The sequence below is a fragment of the Larimichthys crocea genome, chromosome XXI (assembly GCF_000972845.2).
Source record: "Larimichthys crocea isolate SSNF chromosome XXI, L_crocea_2.0, whole genome shotgun sequence".
NCBI lineage: Eukaryota > Metazoa > Chordata > Actinopteri > Sciaenidae > Larimichthys > Larimichthys crocea.
Window position 1 is genome coordinate 5417306 of NC_040031.1, and position 20263 is coordinate 5437568.

The window sequence follows — 20263 nt, forward strand, 5'->3', positions numbered from 1 at the left end:
ACCAGAGGTCAGAGGATAAGGCTGTCTCACTAATCTAACAATGATTATTCTATGCTGTGCAACTACTTTTCCTCTTTTACTTACAGTATATTTTCTTTTCTATTTTTATTCAATTTATTCACCTTGTGTTTTGTGAACTGCTGTAACAAGTGAATTTCCCCAGTATGGTATCAATAAAGTCTATCTTATCTTATCTTATCTTATCTTATCTTATCTTATCTTGTCTTGTCTTGGTCTTATAATATATATCAGAATATATATAGAATTACAATTGAGTTGTCTGCACATAGATGCATAGTCACATACTAAAGCATCTTGGAGCCGCTGTCAGATGTGTAGATGAGATAATGATAATGACTTCTTTAAAATGGATAGCTAAGGGGTCAGGTCAAAGGTTAAGCCCCTAAGTGGTCTTTCCTGGGAAAGGAATTTCTCTTGTCTATCTGTCCCTCTGACTCAGGTTACTTTACTGCAAATTTGTTATACAACTAAGACAGTGTCGGCGGAGTTTCTCTTCAAACATCTTCAACTGCATCACCACTGAATATACGACAAAACTTAACCATTATATATCAGGAGCTCCTAAAATCCCCAAAAGTGCTATTTTTTAGATTTATTTATTTTATTTTATTTATTTTAAAGCATTTTTATCATAAAATGTAACTGAAAAAAAGATGTTGACATTCACACTTCTTGTTTATTTGTCATTACACAAAAAGGCACAACAAAGCACACAGTGCGTCTTTTCACTGAGACGTTGTTTAGGTAAGTGTCAATTATATTAAGTGGAGAAGCAAATGACAGTTGAGATGCATTACAATAATGAATGCTGGAACATTTTGGTTGCCCAGCACAACGTTTAAGCAATTTTTAATAACCATTAATACCATTAAGCAAAATGTTTGAATTGAAAGAGTTCAAGAATTTGAAAGAATGGAGAAAAAAAAGTTCAGATTGAGGGCTAAAGATTTTGTTTTTGATACTACAGCTGTCAAAAAGTACAGCACATATAATCATTATCATAAAGTGTAGTGGCCTGCACTTTTATAGTTTTATAGTTCTTATTAACAAAACCAACTTTCAATAAGTGAGACTAATTATTCCAGTCGACCTCCATCAAACACTCCTTCGTGTCATGATATAACAATCTGATGTGTGTGTGTGTGTGTGTGTGTGTGTATATGCAAATTAAAATCATTTATATTTTTATTCATAACATTTAAAAAAAATCAACACATATTTAGGTAGGAACCTTTGGGGGCGGAACATAGAGTGTGTCTCCTGTTTTCAGGGGGATGAATATCATTTTTGTGTGACACTATTTTGGGTCCGTGTAGAAAACGATCTAACACGTGAGTGATGATTTCTCTGTCGTCATGTTCGCACGCGCTTTTCTTCTAACTTTGTGATCATGTTTGCGCGTGTTTCGCCACGTGACTGCTCTCCATGTGTTAAACTGTTTGTCCGCGCTTTAAGACAGACACGCAGATGTTTCTCCCTCAGCTGTCAGTCTGATGAGCACATCAGGAGATTTATCTCCGAGAACACAGAGGTAGTTGGAGAGCAGAGCCTGACCCCAGAGGTCAAACTCAGACTTTTTACTCCAAACTGCAGATTTTGGCGAGAAAGACCAGAGCTTTGGCCTTTTGATGAGCCGTACTGGGCCATATATTGGCCAGGCGGACAGGCACTCTCAAGGTAATAAACCCCTGTCACTGTGTGACACACGCTGAGTTGAATGCTGAGTTGAGTCTCACCTGGTGTCTGCAGGTACCTGTTGGATAACCCTGCAGTGTGTCGGGGGAAGAGGGTCCTGGATGTGGGGAGTGGCTGTGGAGCCTCAGCCATCGCTGCAAAACTGAGTGGAGCTGCTCATGTTGTGGCTAATGACATTGACACTGGTATGCATCTGTGTTTATTCTGACTGTGTTGTGGTACATTTTGTTCCATTATTTTACTCTCAAGGATCTCAGTGTTATAAAAATTAGGATTACACTGCTATTCAGATGTTTTAAATCATACCGTGTGTGTCTGTGTGATCCTATTTATCACATGTCTTGAGGACACTTCCCTTTATTAATGTTTTGCTGAGGCTGGCAGGGTAAGGTAAAGTTCAGGTTAATAAACAGAGGAAGTCAAGAACCGAACGAGGGTCAGAGAGGTGACATTTAGATCGGGGATATGCTGACTACTAACTAAGGGAAAAGAAAAACGTTTAGATGCTATATATGCAAATTTTCTGTTAACAATTTACAGAGGGTTAAGACAGCCCGTTATCGTTTGTATAGGAACCATCTGCTCCACAGGGAGCCTTTTCTCTGTAACCCCACTGTTAAACGCTCCTTCTTGTACAAGAATAATAAGTTCAACTTAAACTTTGATACTTTGAATCCAGTCCTCCGTATTCAAGGGTTTTTCTTTAAAATTCCCATAACAATCAGCACAAATCCTTAAATGCAGACACATGCTCACGCTCATGGCTTGTCTACGCTGTTATGTGGCCTCCATTACCCCTGTTGTATAAAAGTCTATGTAATAGCATAAAATAGTTTCATAGTTAAGTCTGTATGAAAGTGAAAATGTTAACAACTATGTAAATATATTTTAATATCCAGGAAGCACATAGACAATATGACAAAGGTAAAGCCCTTACATGTGGATGTTTTATGTCCTCTACTGAATGTACATACAGTTTTTATAAAGCTTTTATTTCTTACATTCAAATTATTTAGGCAAACCTATGCAATGAGTCCACTAAGCCACACATTTACAAAAAAAACAAAACAAAGTCTAGAGGCCCCACAATGTTAAATATTAAATACATAAATATGTAATTATTAAATTAAGAATGACTGATTCTTGTGCCCGCATGAGACACTCACACAAATTATTTTACTACTAATGGTCTCAGTACACAGATAAATCATTAAGTAAAGACCAAGCAGCAACCTCTGGAGCTGAAAAATAAAGCCAAATGTGGAAGTGTTAAAAACTGTAATTCCTCGAGCGGTCAGTTTCAAAACCTGTCACTGTGCAGTGTTTTTCAGTTTTTCACAGCTAGGAGTATAAATGGAATTCTTTGTGTCAAACGTGCTGTGCAACGGGGGGTAACATGCTAAAATACCAGTTTGTGTTACAGTTGCAGCTGTTGCGACCCTCATGAACTGTGAGCTGAACGGACTCGAGCCGCCCGTCTGTGCCACTGACAACATGATTGGTTCCCAAGCCGAGGGTTTTGACCTGATCCTCCTGGGTGACATGTTCTACCACGAGGCCCTCACCACCAGCCTTCACAGCTGGTTGGACCGCTGCATCAAAACCCACGGCACCAAAGTCCTGATTGGAGATCCTGGTAGAGCCCAGTTCGAGGAGCACGGCATCCGACGACTCCTGTGTCTGCTGGCTCAGTTTGAGCTGCCCGAGTCTGTTAGAGAGGAGAACTATGGTCTGACCTGCAGCAGTGTTTGGTGTTACCATCCTGAACTCTGAGGACTGTGTAATTACCTTGCAGATATTTAACACAACTACCTCAACCGGGATGCGCTTGAACATTATGACAAAGGAAAGTCCTTACATGTGGTTGTTTAATGTCCTGTACTAGATTTACTATTTCTTACATTCAGATTATTTGGGGCAAACCTATGCGATGACTCCCCTAAGCCACACATGTCTAATTTACAAATAACAAAGTCTAAGTTCAATAATAAATACATAAATATGCATAGGACACTCACACAAATGGTTTCTGTCAATTATTTAACATAAAAAACTTCAACTTCCATTTCAGACATACATTCAGACATACATGTGGTATATTTTCTTACAAGCATTTCATAGTAATTCATTGGTCTCTCCTAAGGGTACAGTTGAATGTAAAGTGAATGAATGAAGCTTTATTTGTCATTGTAACAGTACAAGTACAGTACAACGAAATTGCAACACCAGTCTGTCCATACATATATGACAATTTGTGGGGGGGTAGACAGGACAGGGTCTGGTAGTCAAAGGAAAGAAGAAAAAAGGGAAACAACATGGGGAGGGGGGAGGAGAAAAAAAGAACAACCCCCAGCCTGTGCTCCTTAACGGGAGTACACTGGAAGCAGGACAAAAACACCTCAGCAATTATAGCACATATACAGTACACTCTACAACATGAGACACATCACTAGCAACCAGGGGATAGGGGATGGGGGGTTTGAGTAATCCCAGCACAGTCATGCAGCCATTTGGTCCTGCAGCCGTTTCGGCAACCCGCCTTGTCAGGCTGGGGGGAGCAAAGCGGTGAAGGCGGGGGGATGGGGGTGGGGCAGTGAAAGCACATCTGTAAGTGTGTGCATGAGTGCGTAGGCCTGGAGACGTGCCCCGCCCTGCACCAAAATCATGGAGTCTCAATCCGCAGATGTTATGGCGATGGCATGGCAGTTGCTGTGGAGACAGCCTTGATCAGGTCATTGCAGAACAGTCAATAAGTGTCAGTGGGAGATGGGGGAGGAGGGCATAAAAGTGTCTCGCTGTAGTGATCTTCCACGGGAGTTGTTATTCCAGCAGAAGCCTTGGCCAAGGCCCTACAGGTATGGGGAGGTCAAGATAAGATTGGAATTTGTTTGGTCTTGGGCGCCAGTAGCTGCATTCTTTTCTGCTACAGGCTCTCTCAGCCAGCTTGGTCTCCAAAACGATCCATTTGCCTTTGCAAAACTGTCAGCTTCTCCATGATGTAGCCCATATCCTGGTTGTTCTTGATGTTATCCATCGATCCTGTAATGGTGACCATGTTCCAGTTCAAAGTCTCTGTGATGTCGTCCACTTTGCGATCCAAAACTGTGATGTTATCCGTATTCCGGTGCACGGCCTCATTCAGATTCCCGACAGATCTGCTCAGTGCTTCAATCATTACTGGCAGCTTTAAAGTGTTGTAAGAATTTGCAATGGCCTCTCTCTGAGTGAAGAACAAGCGTTCTATAGTATTTATGACCTCTCTAAATAGAGGAAGGGGGAAGGTGTGAACGTGTGGAATCTGAAATAAAACACCTTCAGCTCATTAGCAAGTTGATGGTTCTCCACAGACAGATGGTCGGATGGCAATCCGAAAAACCAAAAATGCCACTTGAGGGAATTTGAAGTCCTTTGTAACTTGTTGTGGTGGCAAAAAATAAGATCTTCCAAGAAAGAATGCTTTGACGTTTTATTAATGCAAATCAACAAACTACAAAAAAATCCTGAATGAATGAATGACTGATGAATGACTTAAACTGTGCATGTTAACTTAAACAAAACCGAAGTGATCTGATAAAACGCACAGCACCTTTAATATATACACACACACACACACACACACACACACACGTGTGCGGTTACAAAACTGTGTGGCTTCTCTACTTTGTTGTGTTTTTCCCTACCACCTGTCCACCCGTGACTTCCCTTTCTCACCTTCACTCCTAATTCCATTCACGTGTGAATTGGTCAGCTGTGCAGGTGACGTCACAACCACAACACCCCACATTACCACACCCACATTGCCACACATGAAAAATTGGCTACAACAGAGATGATCTGTGATCTGTGTACACACAAGTGAGATAATCAGTCTTTAATGTGTGAAAATGTTGATCACATTAAAGATGAAGAACCATGATGATTGAAACTCTTTAAAAAGTTTCTTTTTTGTAAGAATGCAGTATGCAGAGTCAGAATCTAATTGCGTAAACCAGAAAAAGATAAATGGAAAAATGTATGGTAAAGATATGGCAAAGTAATCAGTTTGTTGTTTTGGTGTTGTTGGTGCATGTCAGACATCTCTAAATATAAGGATAAGAAAATAAGAAAAAAGTATTTAATTTAACAATATAAATATATATATATACACAATATGTTTTAAAAGTAAAAAATAAGAAGAGCAGTGCAGCCGAGTTAGTACCATGTGCATTCATAGTATGCAGAGTATTTTCAATATGCAAGTAACAAAACAGGGAAGTCCGAGCTGAGCGTTAATGTAACGCATAGAGTTGTGAGTGCAGTGTCAATGTGACAGGCAAAGGTAGAGTGTGAACAGTGAAAGAGTGTCAGGATGGGTTCCGGGCCTTGTTGGTAAGAGCCACAACTCGTCTTGCATTGAATAATTAGGACTTCCCTCTTCTCCTGGTTTAGCTTTTATACACACAGACAAAACAAAAATACATTCTGAGAATGTCCTTTTATGGGACCAACTTCTGTTGCTTATCTTCCATAGCTGATTTTGCCATACATGTCTTTACCAACTAAGGATATAGGATATTCTGTTGAGAGAGAGTGTGTTATGGGAATTTTTAAAGAAAAACCCTTAAGTAAGGAAGACTGGATTCATAGTATCAAAGTATCATTACTCATTATTCTTGTACAAGAAGGAGTGTTTAAAAAAGGGTTACAGAGAAAAGGCTCCTCGAGGAGCTCTAACAGTTGGCTCCTATACATATTTTCAAATGGGCTGTCTCGGACACCTCCCCACTCATAGGGGTTGTGGAGAAATTGCTGAAGTCAAAGGTCAATGAAGGTCAGGAAGGAAGAAAGTGTTCAGAAGCCTCTGATGTCTTATGCTGTATTACTTATTGACGCTTGGCCGAGGAGAATTAGAGACACTTTCAAAGTACATCCGTAAACCAGAGACTTGGAGCTAATAGCGGTCAGCATGTGGCCATACTACCTCCCGAGGGAGTTTTCACAGGTCATTGCTGTGACTGTGTACATCCCCCCCTTGGCGGTCGCTGCTGCAACTACAGACCAGATCCACACTGTTGTCTCGCAGCTTCTAAACCAGCACCCCCAATCCCTCCTCCTCATCTCCGGTGACTTTAATCATGCCTCTCTGTCCTCTGCTCTCCCCACCTTCACCCAGTAAGTGAACTGCCACACCAAAGACAATAAAACATTGGACCTACTGTATGCAAACATCAAGGATGCATACACCTCATCCACCCTCCCCCCGCTGGGTCGCTCAGATCATCACGGACTATATCAACTTCTGTGTGGAGAACACTGTGCTCTCCAAGTTGGTACAGTGTTTTCCCAACAACAAACCCTGGGTGACTAGGGCCCTGCTGAACGAGAAGAAGAAGAGGGTCTTCGGATTGGGGGACAAAGAGGAGCTGCACAGAGTCCAGAAGGAACTCCGACTGAGGATCAGGAAAGGGAAGGACAGCTACAGGAGGAAACTGGAGAAGCGGCTGAAGCAGAACAACTCCAGGGACGTCTGGAGAGGACTGCAGACCATCGCAGGGAATGATAAAAAGGAGTGGGGATGAAACAAGTGAGCGGGGACAAGGACTGGGCCTATTCCCCCCTATTCACACCTCCCCTGGCCTGCTCCCCCCCAGGAAGTGAGTGAGAGGAGGATGTTAGCTAAGCTGACATCCATCATGAACAACACCTCTCACCCCCTACATGACACTGTCGGGTGAGCAGCTCCTTCAGCAGCAGACTGCTACACCCATGGTGTAAGAAGGAGAGGTTCCTGCTTCTGTCAGACTTTACAACACCTACACCACTTGATCATGTTGTAGTCTCCTGTTCATGTCCCATTGCAATTTTTTTTTTCATTTATACGCTGCGGTTATAATTTTTACCATGGTCACTTACCTTTGCAATATTTCTTACACTATGGTTACTTTACACTACAATACTTTTATATATCATGCCATTTCCATCCTCAGTACTTGTCTGTTTTTAAAGGTTGATTGTTTTTCATGTTTATTGTGTAGGTATAGATATTTCTGTCTGTTTCATTTATGTGGGTTTTTGCCATTTTATTTGATTCTACTTCTGTAGTGTATATTACACTTTCTGCTGCTCTAACACGTGAATTTCCCCATTGTGGGATAAATAAAGTATAATCTAATCTAGTACCTGAGTCGGTCTCACATTCTGCTGAACTTGTGCTAGTGGATCGACTTTAAACCCAAAGATAACACACAAATACTATACACCCAGATTTAGTCAAAGAGATGTTTTTACCCATGGAGGTGTTTTTGTCAGCATGTTCTAGTCTGGAGACACATATGTCTGTTTACACAGATTGGAACGTCAACGGCAAGATATCCATTATGTCTATGAAGGCAGCAACGGGTCTCTTCGACCCTGGCCACCACAGTGTTGAGATAGGCTGGCACCTACTCAAAGCCAAACAATTAATATTGCCGAGGACCTCAAGGCCCACATGTGACTTTGTGTAACCTAAGGATAGAAAATTCCATAACAGTAGGGTCCTTTTTGGTTTTCTTCTCAGTAATGAACATTATGTTTCTTTTCCAAATGACACTTCCCAGGCCTGTCTCTCACGTGCTTGTCTGTCCCGTCCTTGAACTATTGGTTTATTCTCTCCCTGCCAGCCTTAGTAAAACACAGGCCAAATAAGGAAGTGCACAAGACATGCAATGCCATTTACCCAAAAAAGGTCACAAATACTATAGAATGCTTATTCTTCACCCAGAGAGAGGTCATTGCAAGTTATTTCAGACATACACTTCACATTCAACTGTACCCTTAGGAGAGACCAATGAAATAATATGAAATGGCTGAACCACTGGCATACAATTAGAAAGACACACAAGCATCATAAACACACTGTCTTCTCAAATACAAACACTTTGCTTCTTCTTGTCATTTTAAGTCCTTCCACAACACTATAGTGAATTATAATCAATTAAGCTCTATCTAAAAGAGTGGAGGGTTGCAAGGGGCCGGAGAATATGATGCTCCTGAATGTCTGAATGTGGATATCTTGACTCATACTCTATGACCTTTTCCTGACTTGCACTAGGATACCCAGTGGCTTCCCGCTACTTGATTTATGATGCATCATTCATCATGCATCATCAACACAGGTTTTTAAACACAGGTCCATTCATTTGAGCGGGTGTAGTGGGTTGTGGCTGTGTCAGTGTTGTTGCAGCAGGGGGTCCAAAAAAACCCCCCACTAAACTATGATACTGTACCTGTTGCGTTCTGGCCTTGTTTATTTCATGTATCCTTTGTTTCTTTTGGTTTGTGTCAGAGGTTTGAGAGAGAGAGAGACAAGGAAAGTGAAAGCAAGCATTGGTTGAGAGACAGAGACCGTGAATGAGAGTGAGTGAGTAACGGCATCGAAATGCCGGTTAATCAGTGAAATAAAGTTATTTCCTGATTGTTTCACAGCAGTTACATTCAGCACAAACGGACAAATCCAAAGCATCCCTCCTCACCTGCACACACCGCCACACGACTGATCCTTTAGACTCCAGCTCAACTTCTCCGCTACAAGTCACTGCGTCTTTTGGCAGACACTGGCTAGCACCGCTGCAGCCAAAACACACTAGCCAAATTCAAATGAATGGAAAACCTCCACTTTTGCCACAGCGCAGGATCCCATCTGAATGCATGTGATACAGAGTCAAGTCTACCCAACAAAAGTCAGTTGGAAAGGCCTGATGGGGCACAGTCATAATGTAATGGACAAAGATGAGCCCTTATAGCCAGAGAGCATTATTCAGTCACACCCTGTCACAGTCAGACTTCTTGACAGAACTAAGGAAAATAGTTAATTATAGTAACATAATTAACAGTGTACACATTACTTAGATCACATGATTATATTGGTAAGTGTAGTGTTGAGTAGACACATACTGTGTATTGTTCTGCATGATGAATACATAGCTGTATAAATATAGTAATAAACAATTATTGTAGTAACAGTTACGATAAACTGACAAAACACATTTCACCATGATTGTACTTGTATGATTATATGTGAATATTGAAATGAATTGAAATTTATTTACACTTAAAATTAAATAACATCTTTGTCCTGTTCAGTTTGGGGTTTTTATTTTATAGCCAATGTACAAAATTTCCAACAACATTCTCCCATGCATGGAAAACAGCACATACTCAGTTATTATACAATAATTTAAAGATTTTTGTGATTTGTAAAAAAAAAAAAAAAAAAACAGTATGTAAAAAAATAGAAACATTATATACATATATGTTGCAAGTATTGTATAAAAAACTTAATGTATAAAAAATGAAGACATAAAAATACAGTTCACAGTAAGTCAAGTAAGTCTGTAAGTGGAGAACTTGAATCCTCCATGTAAACAACTGATGTGTAAACTGTTGAGAACATAACTACTATATGCAGGTTACAATCATATTCAGAGGTACAAATTAGGCCCAACATAAATTTAAGAGAGAGAGAGAGAGAGAGAGAGAGAGAGAGAGAGAGAGAGAGAGAGAGAGAGAGAGAGAGAGAGAGACATTATTCAATTTAAAAACTGTCTCTGAGGCCTGTCATGTCATTCCTTCATCAATGGCTGCGTCTTCTCCTTGTATTTCTTCTGAAACTTGTGGAAGATGCTGTTTTTGTTTTTGAGGACGGGAGGTGAACGAAGAGGACAATGCTTCTTCTCCAAATTTGGATACCATGTACCTAAGGTGCAGTTTATTGATACTGATTAGCAAAACTGTAGTCAAGATATAAAAACTGAGAAGACTTTTTTATTGTTTCAGTTGTGTTTGTTACCTCTTTCCTTCGTGAGAGGTTTGTTGGGGCTGCTGTCTTTTCCTTCATCAAGGGCAGTCTTATCTGAACAAAGGAGACAACCAAAAGAGTCAACTTGAGTCGATTGAGTCACTTCAGGTCAAAAGCAACAATCACAAACAGCCCATCTGTTGAGCCTGCAGCACAGCACAGCCAATCTTCCTACAGCCATGGTCTCCTAGAAGACGGAGACAGTTCAAGCCATACAGGACAGCTGCACTGATTAGTCATTCCAGGAGACAAAGAGTTTAATTATTTCCCTAAAAGAGACAGGCCATGCTCTTTTATATTTGTAAATGACCCAGTTGTGACCCAGGAAAGCTTTCTGGGAACCTTTGTTGCAATCTGCTGGCATGGACTTGAAAAAACTGTTCTTTGCTGCAATGATTTTGACCAGTCCCATTTTAATCATTCTTTCACAAGCCCCTCAACAGTCTGGTGCAATACATCCCATAAACCACAATCTTTTGACTTACTTGTAAAAGAGCCATTGATCTCCTTTCCCTCATTGGATCTATTTTTGAAGTTGAAGGTACTGGGTAACACGTTGAATGTCAGGACGCTGTTCTCCTGGTGAGGCTTGCCACCATGGCTGCCATTTTTAGTGTTCCTACTGTCTTTATCAGCAGGTTGTTCTAGTGGGACCACATCCATCTTCGTTTTTTCCTTTCCAGATTTAAGATTGTCAGGGAGGGACCTCCTTCTTGTCAGACTCAGGCGGTGCTTAGGATTTTTTACACCAGAAAAAGAGGAAAAAGCACATTTCTGTGTTTTCAGTTTGCTTCTGCATTGGATTTTAATTGGTGGTAAACTTCTCCTCCATTTTTCATAGATCCATCGTTTGACTGTATATTCCTTAGTCGGGACAGTTTCACTTAACTTTCTACTCAAGGGACTGAGATTCACAGAGAGATATTTTGGAGGCATCAGTACTCCAGACACAGTTGCTGAAGATGAAATATGTCTCCTTTTGTTGACACGTGAGTCTTGTGCTGAGCCAAACAGAACCAGTTGTATAGACTTAACGTTTGAGGATGAGGGTTCAGTATCATCAGTTAAAACCTTCTTATCTGTTGAAGGCTGTGAATTTACATTATCGGGGGGGTTGCATTTGTTTGATTTCTTATGAAGTGGAAAAAAACTTTCATGACTGCCTGATCTTTTTCGCTTTCTTTCAACAATGCTTGACTTACTACCACTTATCTGGGAGATGTTCTTCGGTTCAGAATGTGAGTAGGATGTGTGGTCATTTTTAGTTAAGTCAATGATTTGACTGGGTTCATTGCATAGTTCAGACGGACTACATGTCGCCTTCTCTACCTTATCAGGGGTCTTGTCAGTACAATCTTTAAGACTTTGCTCATTTTTGCACTGGCATTTACTCAAATCAGGATTGTCTGACCCACAGATCATTTCCATCCACCTTGAAATGCAGCAAACCTGCTCTATTGGACGGCCTGTTGTGTTCTTCACTGTTGAGTCATTCAATGTGACATCTCTATCTTCAGCCTCGGGTAGCTCAACCCCCACTAAGCTATTTTTCTCTGGATGACTGTCCTTGTCCATACTTTGTGGCATCTTGCTTTGTGTTTGCTCAAAGATAATTCTGGCCTCTTCTGGAGGCAAAACTTTGATTTCAAATGAGTAATATGGGTCACTGGAATCAGTACTTTCTGTTTTATTAGGAGAGGCAGCTTGTGTTGTAGTGGCTTCAACAGTTGATGTTTGTTTTTCTTCACCTAAGTCAACTAGCTGTGCAGGATTGCTGTTGATTGTTTCAGACTGCTCTGGCTGGCTGTGGATCTCAATTACCGGAAGATGATGCTTCAGAGACCATGGGAAGCCAAACTCTTTATCAATGTCATCAAGGTCCTCATTGACATTCAACCATAGGGATTTGTAGGGTGGCTCTGAATATACTTCATCATTTTTGAGGACATGGTCGCTTTGGGGTTCCTTCCTAAAGCTTGCGTTTTCTTGTGGCAGTATGATGGAGTCTGGCATTACATGTTTATGGCAGAATTCTAAAACGTCATCCATTAAATCCTTGTACCAGCCCGTCTTGAGTTTACATGACAAGTTTTTAGTGTTACCATCCCAAAAATGGCTTAATAATAATTCACGTGAAGAATAATCAAACACTGTGGAATTTCCTCTAAGCATCATCTGAGTCTTTTCAATATCCTGTACCAATTCAGTTAATGCGCCAATTGTCCATGGGGTTGCTGCAGAGACCTCAGAAACAGGGCCTTTTGGATCCGTCTGATTTTCACTTCTGTCTTTATGACCACTTGAGCTCACTGGCAGTTCAGAGGTTACTGATTGTTGAGCAGTTGATGCAGCACACTGGTCTACTTGCATGCTAGTACCTAGTTTAGATCCACTGTCATCTGAACATAGTTGTTTTTGTGACAAGGCCTGACAAGGCCCAGCTGAGCAATTGCTATCACTGGATGCTGCTGAATAATACTGGGCCTCTTTGTATTTTGTACTTTTATTTTGTACTTGAATTTTACATAGATTGTCCTTTGGAGGCGATTGATTGATCGTATTAGAGGATGTATGCATGCTGACACCCTCATAGTATTCCTGTGACAATGGTGGCACAACAGCAACAGCTCTTGTGGCTATGCGCCCAGGAGATGAGTGAATGTTGTCATCAATGACCGTGACAAACTGGAGCATTCCAGAGACCCCCAAGTTTATATCTCTGTTTGCTGTCTTTGATTCAGTCTTTTTATATTCAGTCTTTTTCTGTGGTGGAATGTTCTCAGGCATTCTCGTAAACTGAGATACATTATTTGGTGATTTAACACATGCATTTGCAGCCTTATTTCCATTACCACTTCCATCAACTGTTGCAGGGACATAGAAGACATTTGATACAGAGCTTTGTTGTGGCAAATCCACACTGTGCTGGTTTTCTAACATAAAATTGTGGCTGGTATTTGGCAACGTTAGTCCAGAATTGAGTGATAAGGACTGGGAGGCATTTGAGTTATGACTTTGAGAGACAGTCATTGTCACAGATTGCATATTTTGATTAGGCTCTGTCATTCTGCACTCGCTGAAAAACTGATTCTCTCTGCGAGAAGAACTAGTATACACTGGAGGACAACCATCTGAGCTAGCAGTGCATGACTTACGAAGCTCGTCCGCAATTCTTGCGACTACCTGGTTTCTGTGTATTTGTTCTTGGGTAGCATTATTTGTCTTTGACAAGACACAGTGGGTGTTGTTATGATTTGAGTTGAGATGACTATGGGTGTTATGATTTGAGTTGAGATGATAAGGGTATTGTTGAGTTTTCCAAGCCGTGCTCGAACTGTGGAAAATCTGTTCATTTGATGAGTTTGTAGTAATTTTGTTGTTTCTGAAAGACTGTGGGGCAGCCATATTATAAGATGGTGCTGGGTTGGTAGGAGAGTGTCCATGATGAGTACCATTTTGTCTGTGATTCTGGTTATGAATATTCTGTCTGCTATGTGTCTGAACTATATCCTGTTGGTTCCAATGTCCTGCCTTGCCTGGCTGGGAGTATGTAGTGTTTGCCTTGAAGAATCCCGAGTTCGGATGAAAATCTTGCTGAGTGGCAACCTGATGTCCATTAGTGTCCAGCAGAAGAGGGTTTCCATTTTGTGTATTTGTACATGAGCTTTGTAGATTGCTGTGTAACATTTTATGATAGTCATTGTTAGTCTTCCCTATAGCTGGCTGCTGAAAAGAAAATGCCTGACGGACTGCTGAAGTCTCCCAATTTGATGTTTGATGTTTGTTAGAGAGTATTGCGTGAAGCACCATGTTCGATGTCCTGTACGGACATGAGTTATTTGTTGTACCAGCTTGCTGACTCCACATTGTGTCCTGAGAAAACACCGTGCAAAGATTTTGAGGTAAGTCCAACTTGTCAGTAAGTCAGTAATCCACAAGAATCCATTGATGTCCTCTGCTAAGTCATATGGCCACGAAGAGGTTACTTCCCTGAAAAAAAAATTAAAAATATTAAGAGTCGTAAAAACACACACTAATTTATGCAGTGCAATATATTCAGCACACATCTTGTCAAGAACTTTTTCTATACTAGGACACATATGCATACATGCACACACTTAGAGGTGGCACAATACACACTCCTAATGGTTGAACACTGTTTTACTTCTAGACCGACATGTCAAATTGGTACAGTGGTGCATGTCTGAAGACGACGTACTTCAAAGCTGTTATACTGAGGTGTCTGCACATAGATGCATAGTTACATACTAATACTAGTACTATTATATACATATGGTTTACATTGAGATACTTGTCTGTGTCGCTAGCTGTCAATTTGGTCCATCTGGACTTTGAGGTTTTTTGGATATGGGTAAAAAAGAACCGCCAGTATGGTGCCACTGTTTTTTGGATATGGGTAAAAAAGAACCGCCAGTATGGTGCCACTGTCAAGTGTGTTGACGTTTGTGGTGCAATGTAAGTTGAGGGAGTCATGTGGGGCCGGGTCTCGGGTCCCATGTGGTGTTTTTTTTTGGGGGGGGGGGCTCTCTTTTCCTCTTTCCCTCTCTTACATAAGAGTTATACTATTGTTGACTTTGACCGCATGTTTTGAGAGCATAACCTCCACTGTATATAAGGGTCTGCCCCGCATAGTTTAGGAGAGTCATTATTCGGCCGGAGGCTCTCCAAGTAACGTTTTACTTGATTATGATACTGAACTTATTGACTTATAACATCTTCAGCTACATCGCCACTGAATATACAACAATACATCTATACATTCTGTCATTTTCAGACTAGAGATTATCACTATTACATATATGTATTATTAATATTTAAATTAACCAAACCTCTTAACCTCTTCTAAAGGAAGAGCAACCCACAGATGCACACTGCTGACAGTGCTAATATTCCTTGAACATATAACACATTCAACACCCAACCCATCCTGACAAAATACATCACTGGAAATCACACAAAAGGCACAACACCTGTAAGGTTTATGTTACAATAAGCCATTTCATTCATTGTGCCAGTCACATCATGACTTCTCATTAGAAGCAGCCTATTGCAGTTTTATCTGTAACCTTGAAGATTTCAGGGAGTATAACCAGCGGATATAACACAAGGTAATGATTGTGTATGATCTGCTCACACACAATTCTTCACTGTCTGTTCACTAAATATATTGTTCACACAAAATATGTCATTTATCTATATCACCTACCGAACTTTACTATTACTTCATTTTACTTGCGTGCTCACATAAGCCAACTCTACCTCAACCATTGTGCTCTCTATCTGATTTACAGCATTCTGTGTGATTATGTGTATAAGCCTTCAAAAGGACTACATTTCACCTTGATTAAAATCCAAATAAAGTAATTTCCCCCTGGGATTATTAAAGTATTTCTGATTCTGATTCTAATTATATTTCATCTCAAACAGGGTTCTGCTTTCTGTGATTCACTATGTTTCCAGTTATAAGTGCCTGCATCACATCTACTTAAATATTTCAGAACATGCATAGTATAGTACTTGTTATATACCTGTTGCTCAAACGACAGCAATAGGAAAACAGAAAAATAGCTTAAAACAATTCAGAACAGTCAAGCATTCTGTCAGTTATGCAGCATTCATGAAACTTTATACATCAAGTGCTAGAGCTTTATTTGTCAGATAGGTCAAACCTCTGCAAGATTTAATGTTAATGAGAGGGTGCAAATCTGGAAGACTGCATGCATGCCAGTTAACCCCTGATTTTATTGTGTCCCCAGCATTGTCCTTATACTATATCTAGACAGTCTATGTGAAGATGCATTTCAAAAAACATGTATCTTTCCTCATATATCATATATAAGTATAACAGCTCTATAATTCAAATATTATCCTAACAAAATAACTGTATGGTTTCCCCCTCCTTTTACCATACTGCATAGCTATGCACATTATTCAGAATGCTTCACCCCTGTGGTTACTTAAGTGGTATTACAGTATACAATAGACAGTTAAGTCGCAAAAAGTTGATAACTTTAACTTCATTTAACAGCATGGCCCTGTTGTAAAAGAGTCTTTGCTGTCTAGACTTATCCTATGTTAAAAATGTTTGGCACGTTGGATGAGTTTGACACGCTATCAGGGTTTAAAATTAATTGGTCAAAATCAGCTTTGCTGTCATTGAATGAAGCGGCCAAGACCTCTGCTTTGCCTTCCAATATCCCCTCAGTTTCACATTTTAAAATACCTAGGCATTGAAATATTTTCCTCTCTACATCGTATTGTGAAGCACAATTATTCAGAGACACTGGACAAAGTCTTAGGTGATTTGGAAAGATGGGCCAGCCGGCCCAACTCACTTCAGGCACGCATTTCCATTGTCAAAATGAACGTAGTGAGAATAAATTTTGTCAGCTCCATGGTCCCCCTCTCTCCCCCTGCTGGATACTGGGGTAAGCTTCATGTAGCGGTTTCAAAATTCATATGGAATGGGAAGAGACCCCAACTTAGATCTACCACTGTTCAGCGCAGGAGATTAGATGGGGGATTAGCGGTGCCCAAATTTAAACTTTACCACTGGTCCTTTACGCTTAGACCCCTTGTCACATGGTTTGACTCTCAGACGGCAGTGTCTTGGCGTACAGTGGAAGAAAGAATGGTACACCCGTGGTCTTTGACAGACATTTTATTTGCAAATGTCTTTGCACGGCAGAGTCAATTACGTTGTGGCCCCATAGTGACCTATCTGATGCAGGTTTGGCGCTCAGTGGAAAGGATTTCTGATATTTCTTGCAGATGGCACCTGCACTCTCCAATCTTTAATAAAAAAGGTTTGCTGACTGGAGGGAGACCTGTCACCTACCCTCAATGGGAAAAGGGAGGAATAAAATTTTTGGGCGATATCTTCGGCTTAGAGGGTTTACGCTCCTTTCAGGACATTAAGAATAGTTTTAATCTTCCAGGCACTTCATTCTTTTTTTACTTACAGCTAAGAGCAGCTCTTAAAGCACACGGTGTACCTTGACGGCACCCGCTGCCTACACATCCACTTCATGAGTTGATTATTACTAAAAGAGCTGCGAGGGGAATAGTGTCCATTCTATACTTATACTTGCTTGAGGCCACCTACAAAACGCTCCGAGTAGACAGGATGTGGAGGGGGGGGATGTCCCTGCGCTGGATCAGGATTTTGATTGGGACAAGGTGTGGGTCACTATCAAACTCGCCTCTCGAAACCCTGATCACCAACAGATCCATTGTAATTTCATACACAGGACCTACCTGACCCCTCGTAAGCTACATCTTATGAAAGTTATCAGTGATCCGTCATGCACCCTGTGTACATTAAAAACCCCTGGCACTTTCCTCCATATGGTGTGGGAGTGCCCCCCTGTTGCACGATTTTGGCAGGGTGTGGCCGCTGAGCTGATGGCACTCGTATCGGAGACAATACCTGTGACCATATCAGTGTTATTACTAAATGACCTTTCAGCATTTCAAGTTCCTGAATGTCGGAAACGTGTTTTGTTGGCAGGATTAACAGCTGCTGAGAAAATGATCGCAGTACACTGGAAGCCCCCCTCACACTTTGACCATCAGACAATGGGTTCTAACTTTTCTGGATGTTACATATATGAAACTGTCAACAGCCCGTATAAATGGGGCCAAAGAGGCGAATATCAATATATGGCTCACCACGGGTTTGACGCAACGGTATGTTCGGTGACTGTACATCAGTATTTGTTGTGAAAATAAAATAAAAATTTGATTAAAAAAATGTTTGGCACATTATAAAATGTAAAATATGCCAAAGGAGGCCCTGAACTTTTGAGAAGCTGAAATCCTACAATCAAGCAAGAATGGTAAAACTTTCCTCTTTCAAGATTACAGCATCTGGTCTCCTCAGTTCCCAGATACACTGAGAGTGTTGATGATGTGGGAAACACGAACCAACATAGAACTGTGTCAATGGCATCAAATTCAAAATAGGCATATAATTCCCTCAAAACAATAAAATTGAAGGAGTATTGAGTAAATAGTCTTTGGACTATTTCACTTCTTCCGGACTAGTTTCAATGTTTTGCACAACATTACATTTTGTTTTAGTTTCCTTTGCGACATGCACCTGGGTTCCCAGGGTCATTGGGTGGCTCTGACTTTAGTTTTTAGTCTTTTATTTTTTCTTCTCTCTCTTTTACAGCTTTACCATCTAATTCTTCATGCTACACTTTAGTAAATAAAAAAACGTTAGGTCTTAATCCTCAAGAAACACTTGTTAAGATTTTGATTTACTTATTTATACTTGTTACACATTTTGTCACCTTACATCATGTATTACAATTTGTTTTTCAAGATTACGTTATAGATTGCTATTATGTCATACATCCAGTATTATGGCCATAGAAATGATTACTTATATACTAATATATACCACGAATGAGGAAACAGATTTCTTCCTCTAGGCACTTTGCCACAAACACCACTAAAGCATGTACTGGAATCTAGAAAGTAATTTGAGGGGAAGCTCTTGAGTCTGACACAGTCTGATGTTTAAGAGTTCATCAAGTCTGTTCAAACAGAAACGGACAGCCCCTGAAAATTCAGCTCCCATGCCCTCACAGACCCGGTGTGGCACGCCCTTGTTGGCATGTAACTACCGACTATTTTACACAAGCAACTGATTTCCATCCTTGAAATAATGATGTCATGTTTTGGTCATGGCAAACTTCTGTACGTGTTACAAATCATAGTTGTGTTGTAATTCATACAAAACAAAGCACAGAAAACATGATTTCATGCGAGTTTTGAGTAGATTTAGTCATTCATTTTATAATAATAACAATTTCAACAGGCTGCAGCTGAGTAGGAGACTAAAACATCTGAATTAAAAAGATTAGGATTAAAAAGTTAGTTCAGGATAAATCATACCACTGCGGCGCAAACACTGCGATCGCGCACAGGTAAATACATTAACATGCAGTGTCTGTCTACACCTCCTCACAACAATCTTGATAATCACTTCAGCTGCCTGCTTAACTTTTATATTAACGCCATCTTACTTTCAAATCCCGACGAGGTCCAACTTCACCCGTGACGGTCGTAACATCCAAAATCCGATCAGTAACCACATACACCTCTTTGATTTGTCGCTCACACATCCGTGTAGTGTTTTATCTCCATGTGGCGGACCATAGGCAGAGAAAAACACCCAGTCGTTAGTAGTTTGCGCCAACTAACCACCAGCCTGTCCGAGAGAACAATAAGGGGGATTCCCCCCAGCCTGCTAATCTTAAACATGTGTGGGCAGGAGGCGGACCTTTTTCTGGAGAGTGTCGTTCCTTGCTCTGCAGACTGCGTGCAGCTTATCCAATTTTCTGCTTCAAATTAGGTCAAATAGCGTAACTCTACTTCTGTAGGCAATAACACAGAGGATTCATCAGGATTTGCAGCAGAATGAACTCTTTATTATCTTTACAGACAACAAGAGCCCGAGCAGGGGCGGACTTTTATTTTTGGAGCAGACCGGCCCACAACATTTGATAACACACCTTTTCACTCTTTTCGGTGCAACTGTGCAAGTCTTTAAAACAACATACCTTGAGAGCCATGCAATGACTTAACAGGAATCAGTGAGAGTGGACACATGAAACACTTCCAAACTTGTCATTAATTAACACTATAAAAATACACTGCACCACTCAATCACAGTAATGAATCTGAAGGCAGCATTCA

General features: G+C 40.7%; 2 protein-coding genes across 2 annotated transcripts; one reads left to right on the forward strand and one right to left on the reverse strand.

The window, feature by feature from the left end:
* The first annotated feature begins 1318 nt into the window (after window positions 1–1318).
* On the forward strand, window positions 1319–3790 carry etfbkmt (electron transfer flavoprotein subunit beta lysine methyltransferase). Its single transcript, XM_010751083.3, has 3 exons — window positions 1319–1698; window positions 1771–1901; window positions 3140–3790. The coding sequence occupies exons 1-3, from the start codon at window positions 1412–1414 to the stop codon at window positions 3487–3489; spliced, it is 768 nt and encodes a 255-aa protein (XP_010749385.3). The 5' UTR covers window positions 1319–1411; the 3' UTR covers window positions 3490–3790.
* Window positions 3791–9805: 6015 nt separating this feature from the next.
* amn1 (antagonist of mitotic exit network 1 homolog (S. cerevisiae)) lies at window positions 9806–19946 on the reverse strand. The gene is made up of 4 exons (XM_019263075.2): window positions 19591–19946; window positions 11020–14524; window positions 10526–10588; window positions 9806–10432 (listed from the first exon to the last, which is right to left on the reverse strand). Exons 2-4 carry the CDS (start codon window positions 14399–14401, stop codon window positions 10299–10301), a joined length of 3579 nt encoding a protein of 1192 aa, XP_019118620.2. The 5' UTR covers window positions 14402–14524; window positions 19591–19946; the 3' UTR covers window positions 9806–10298.
* Window positions 19947–20263: the final 317 nt, after the last annotated feature.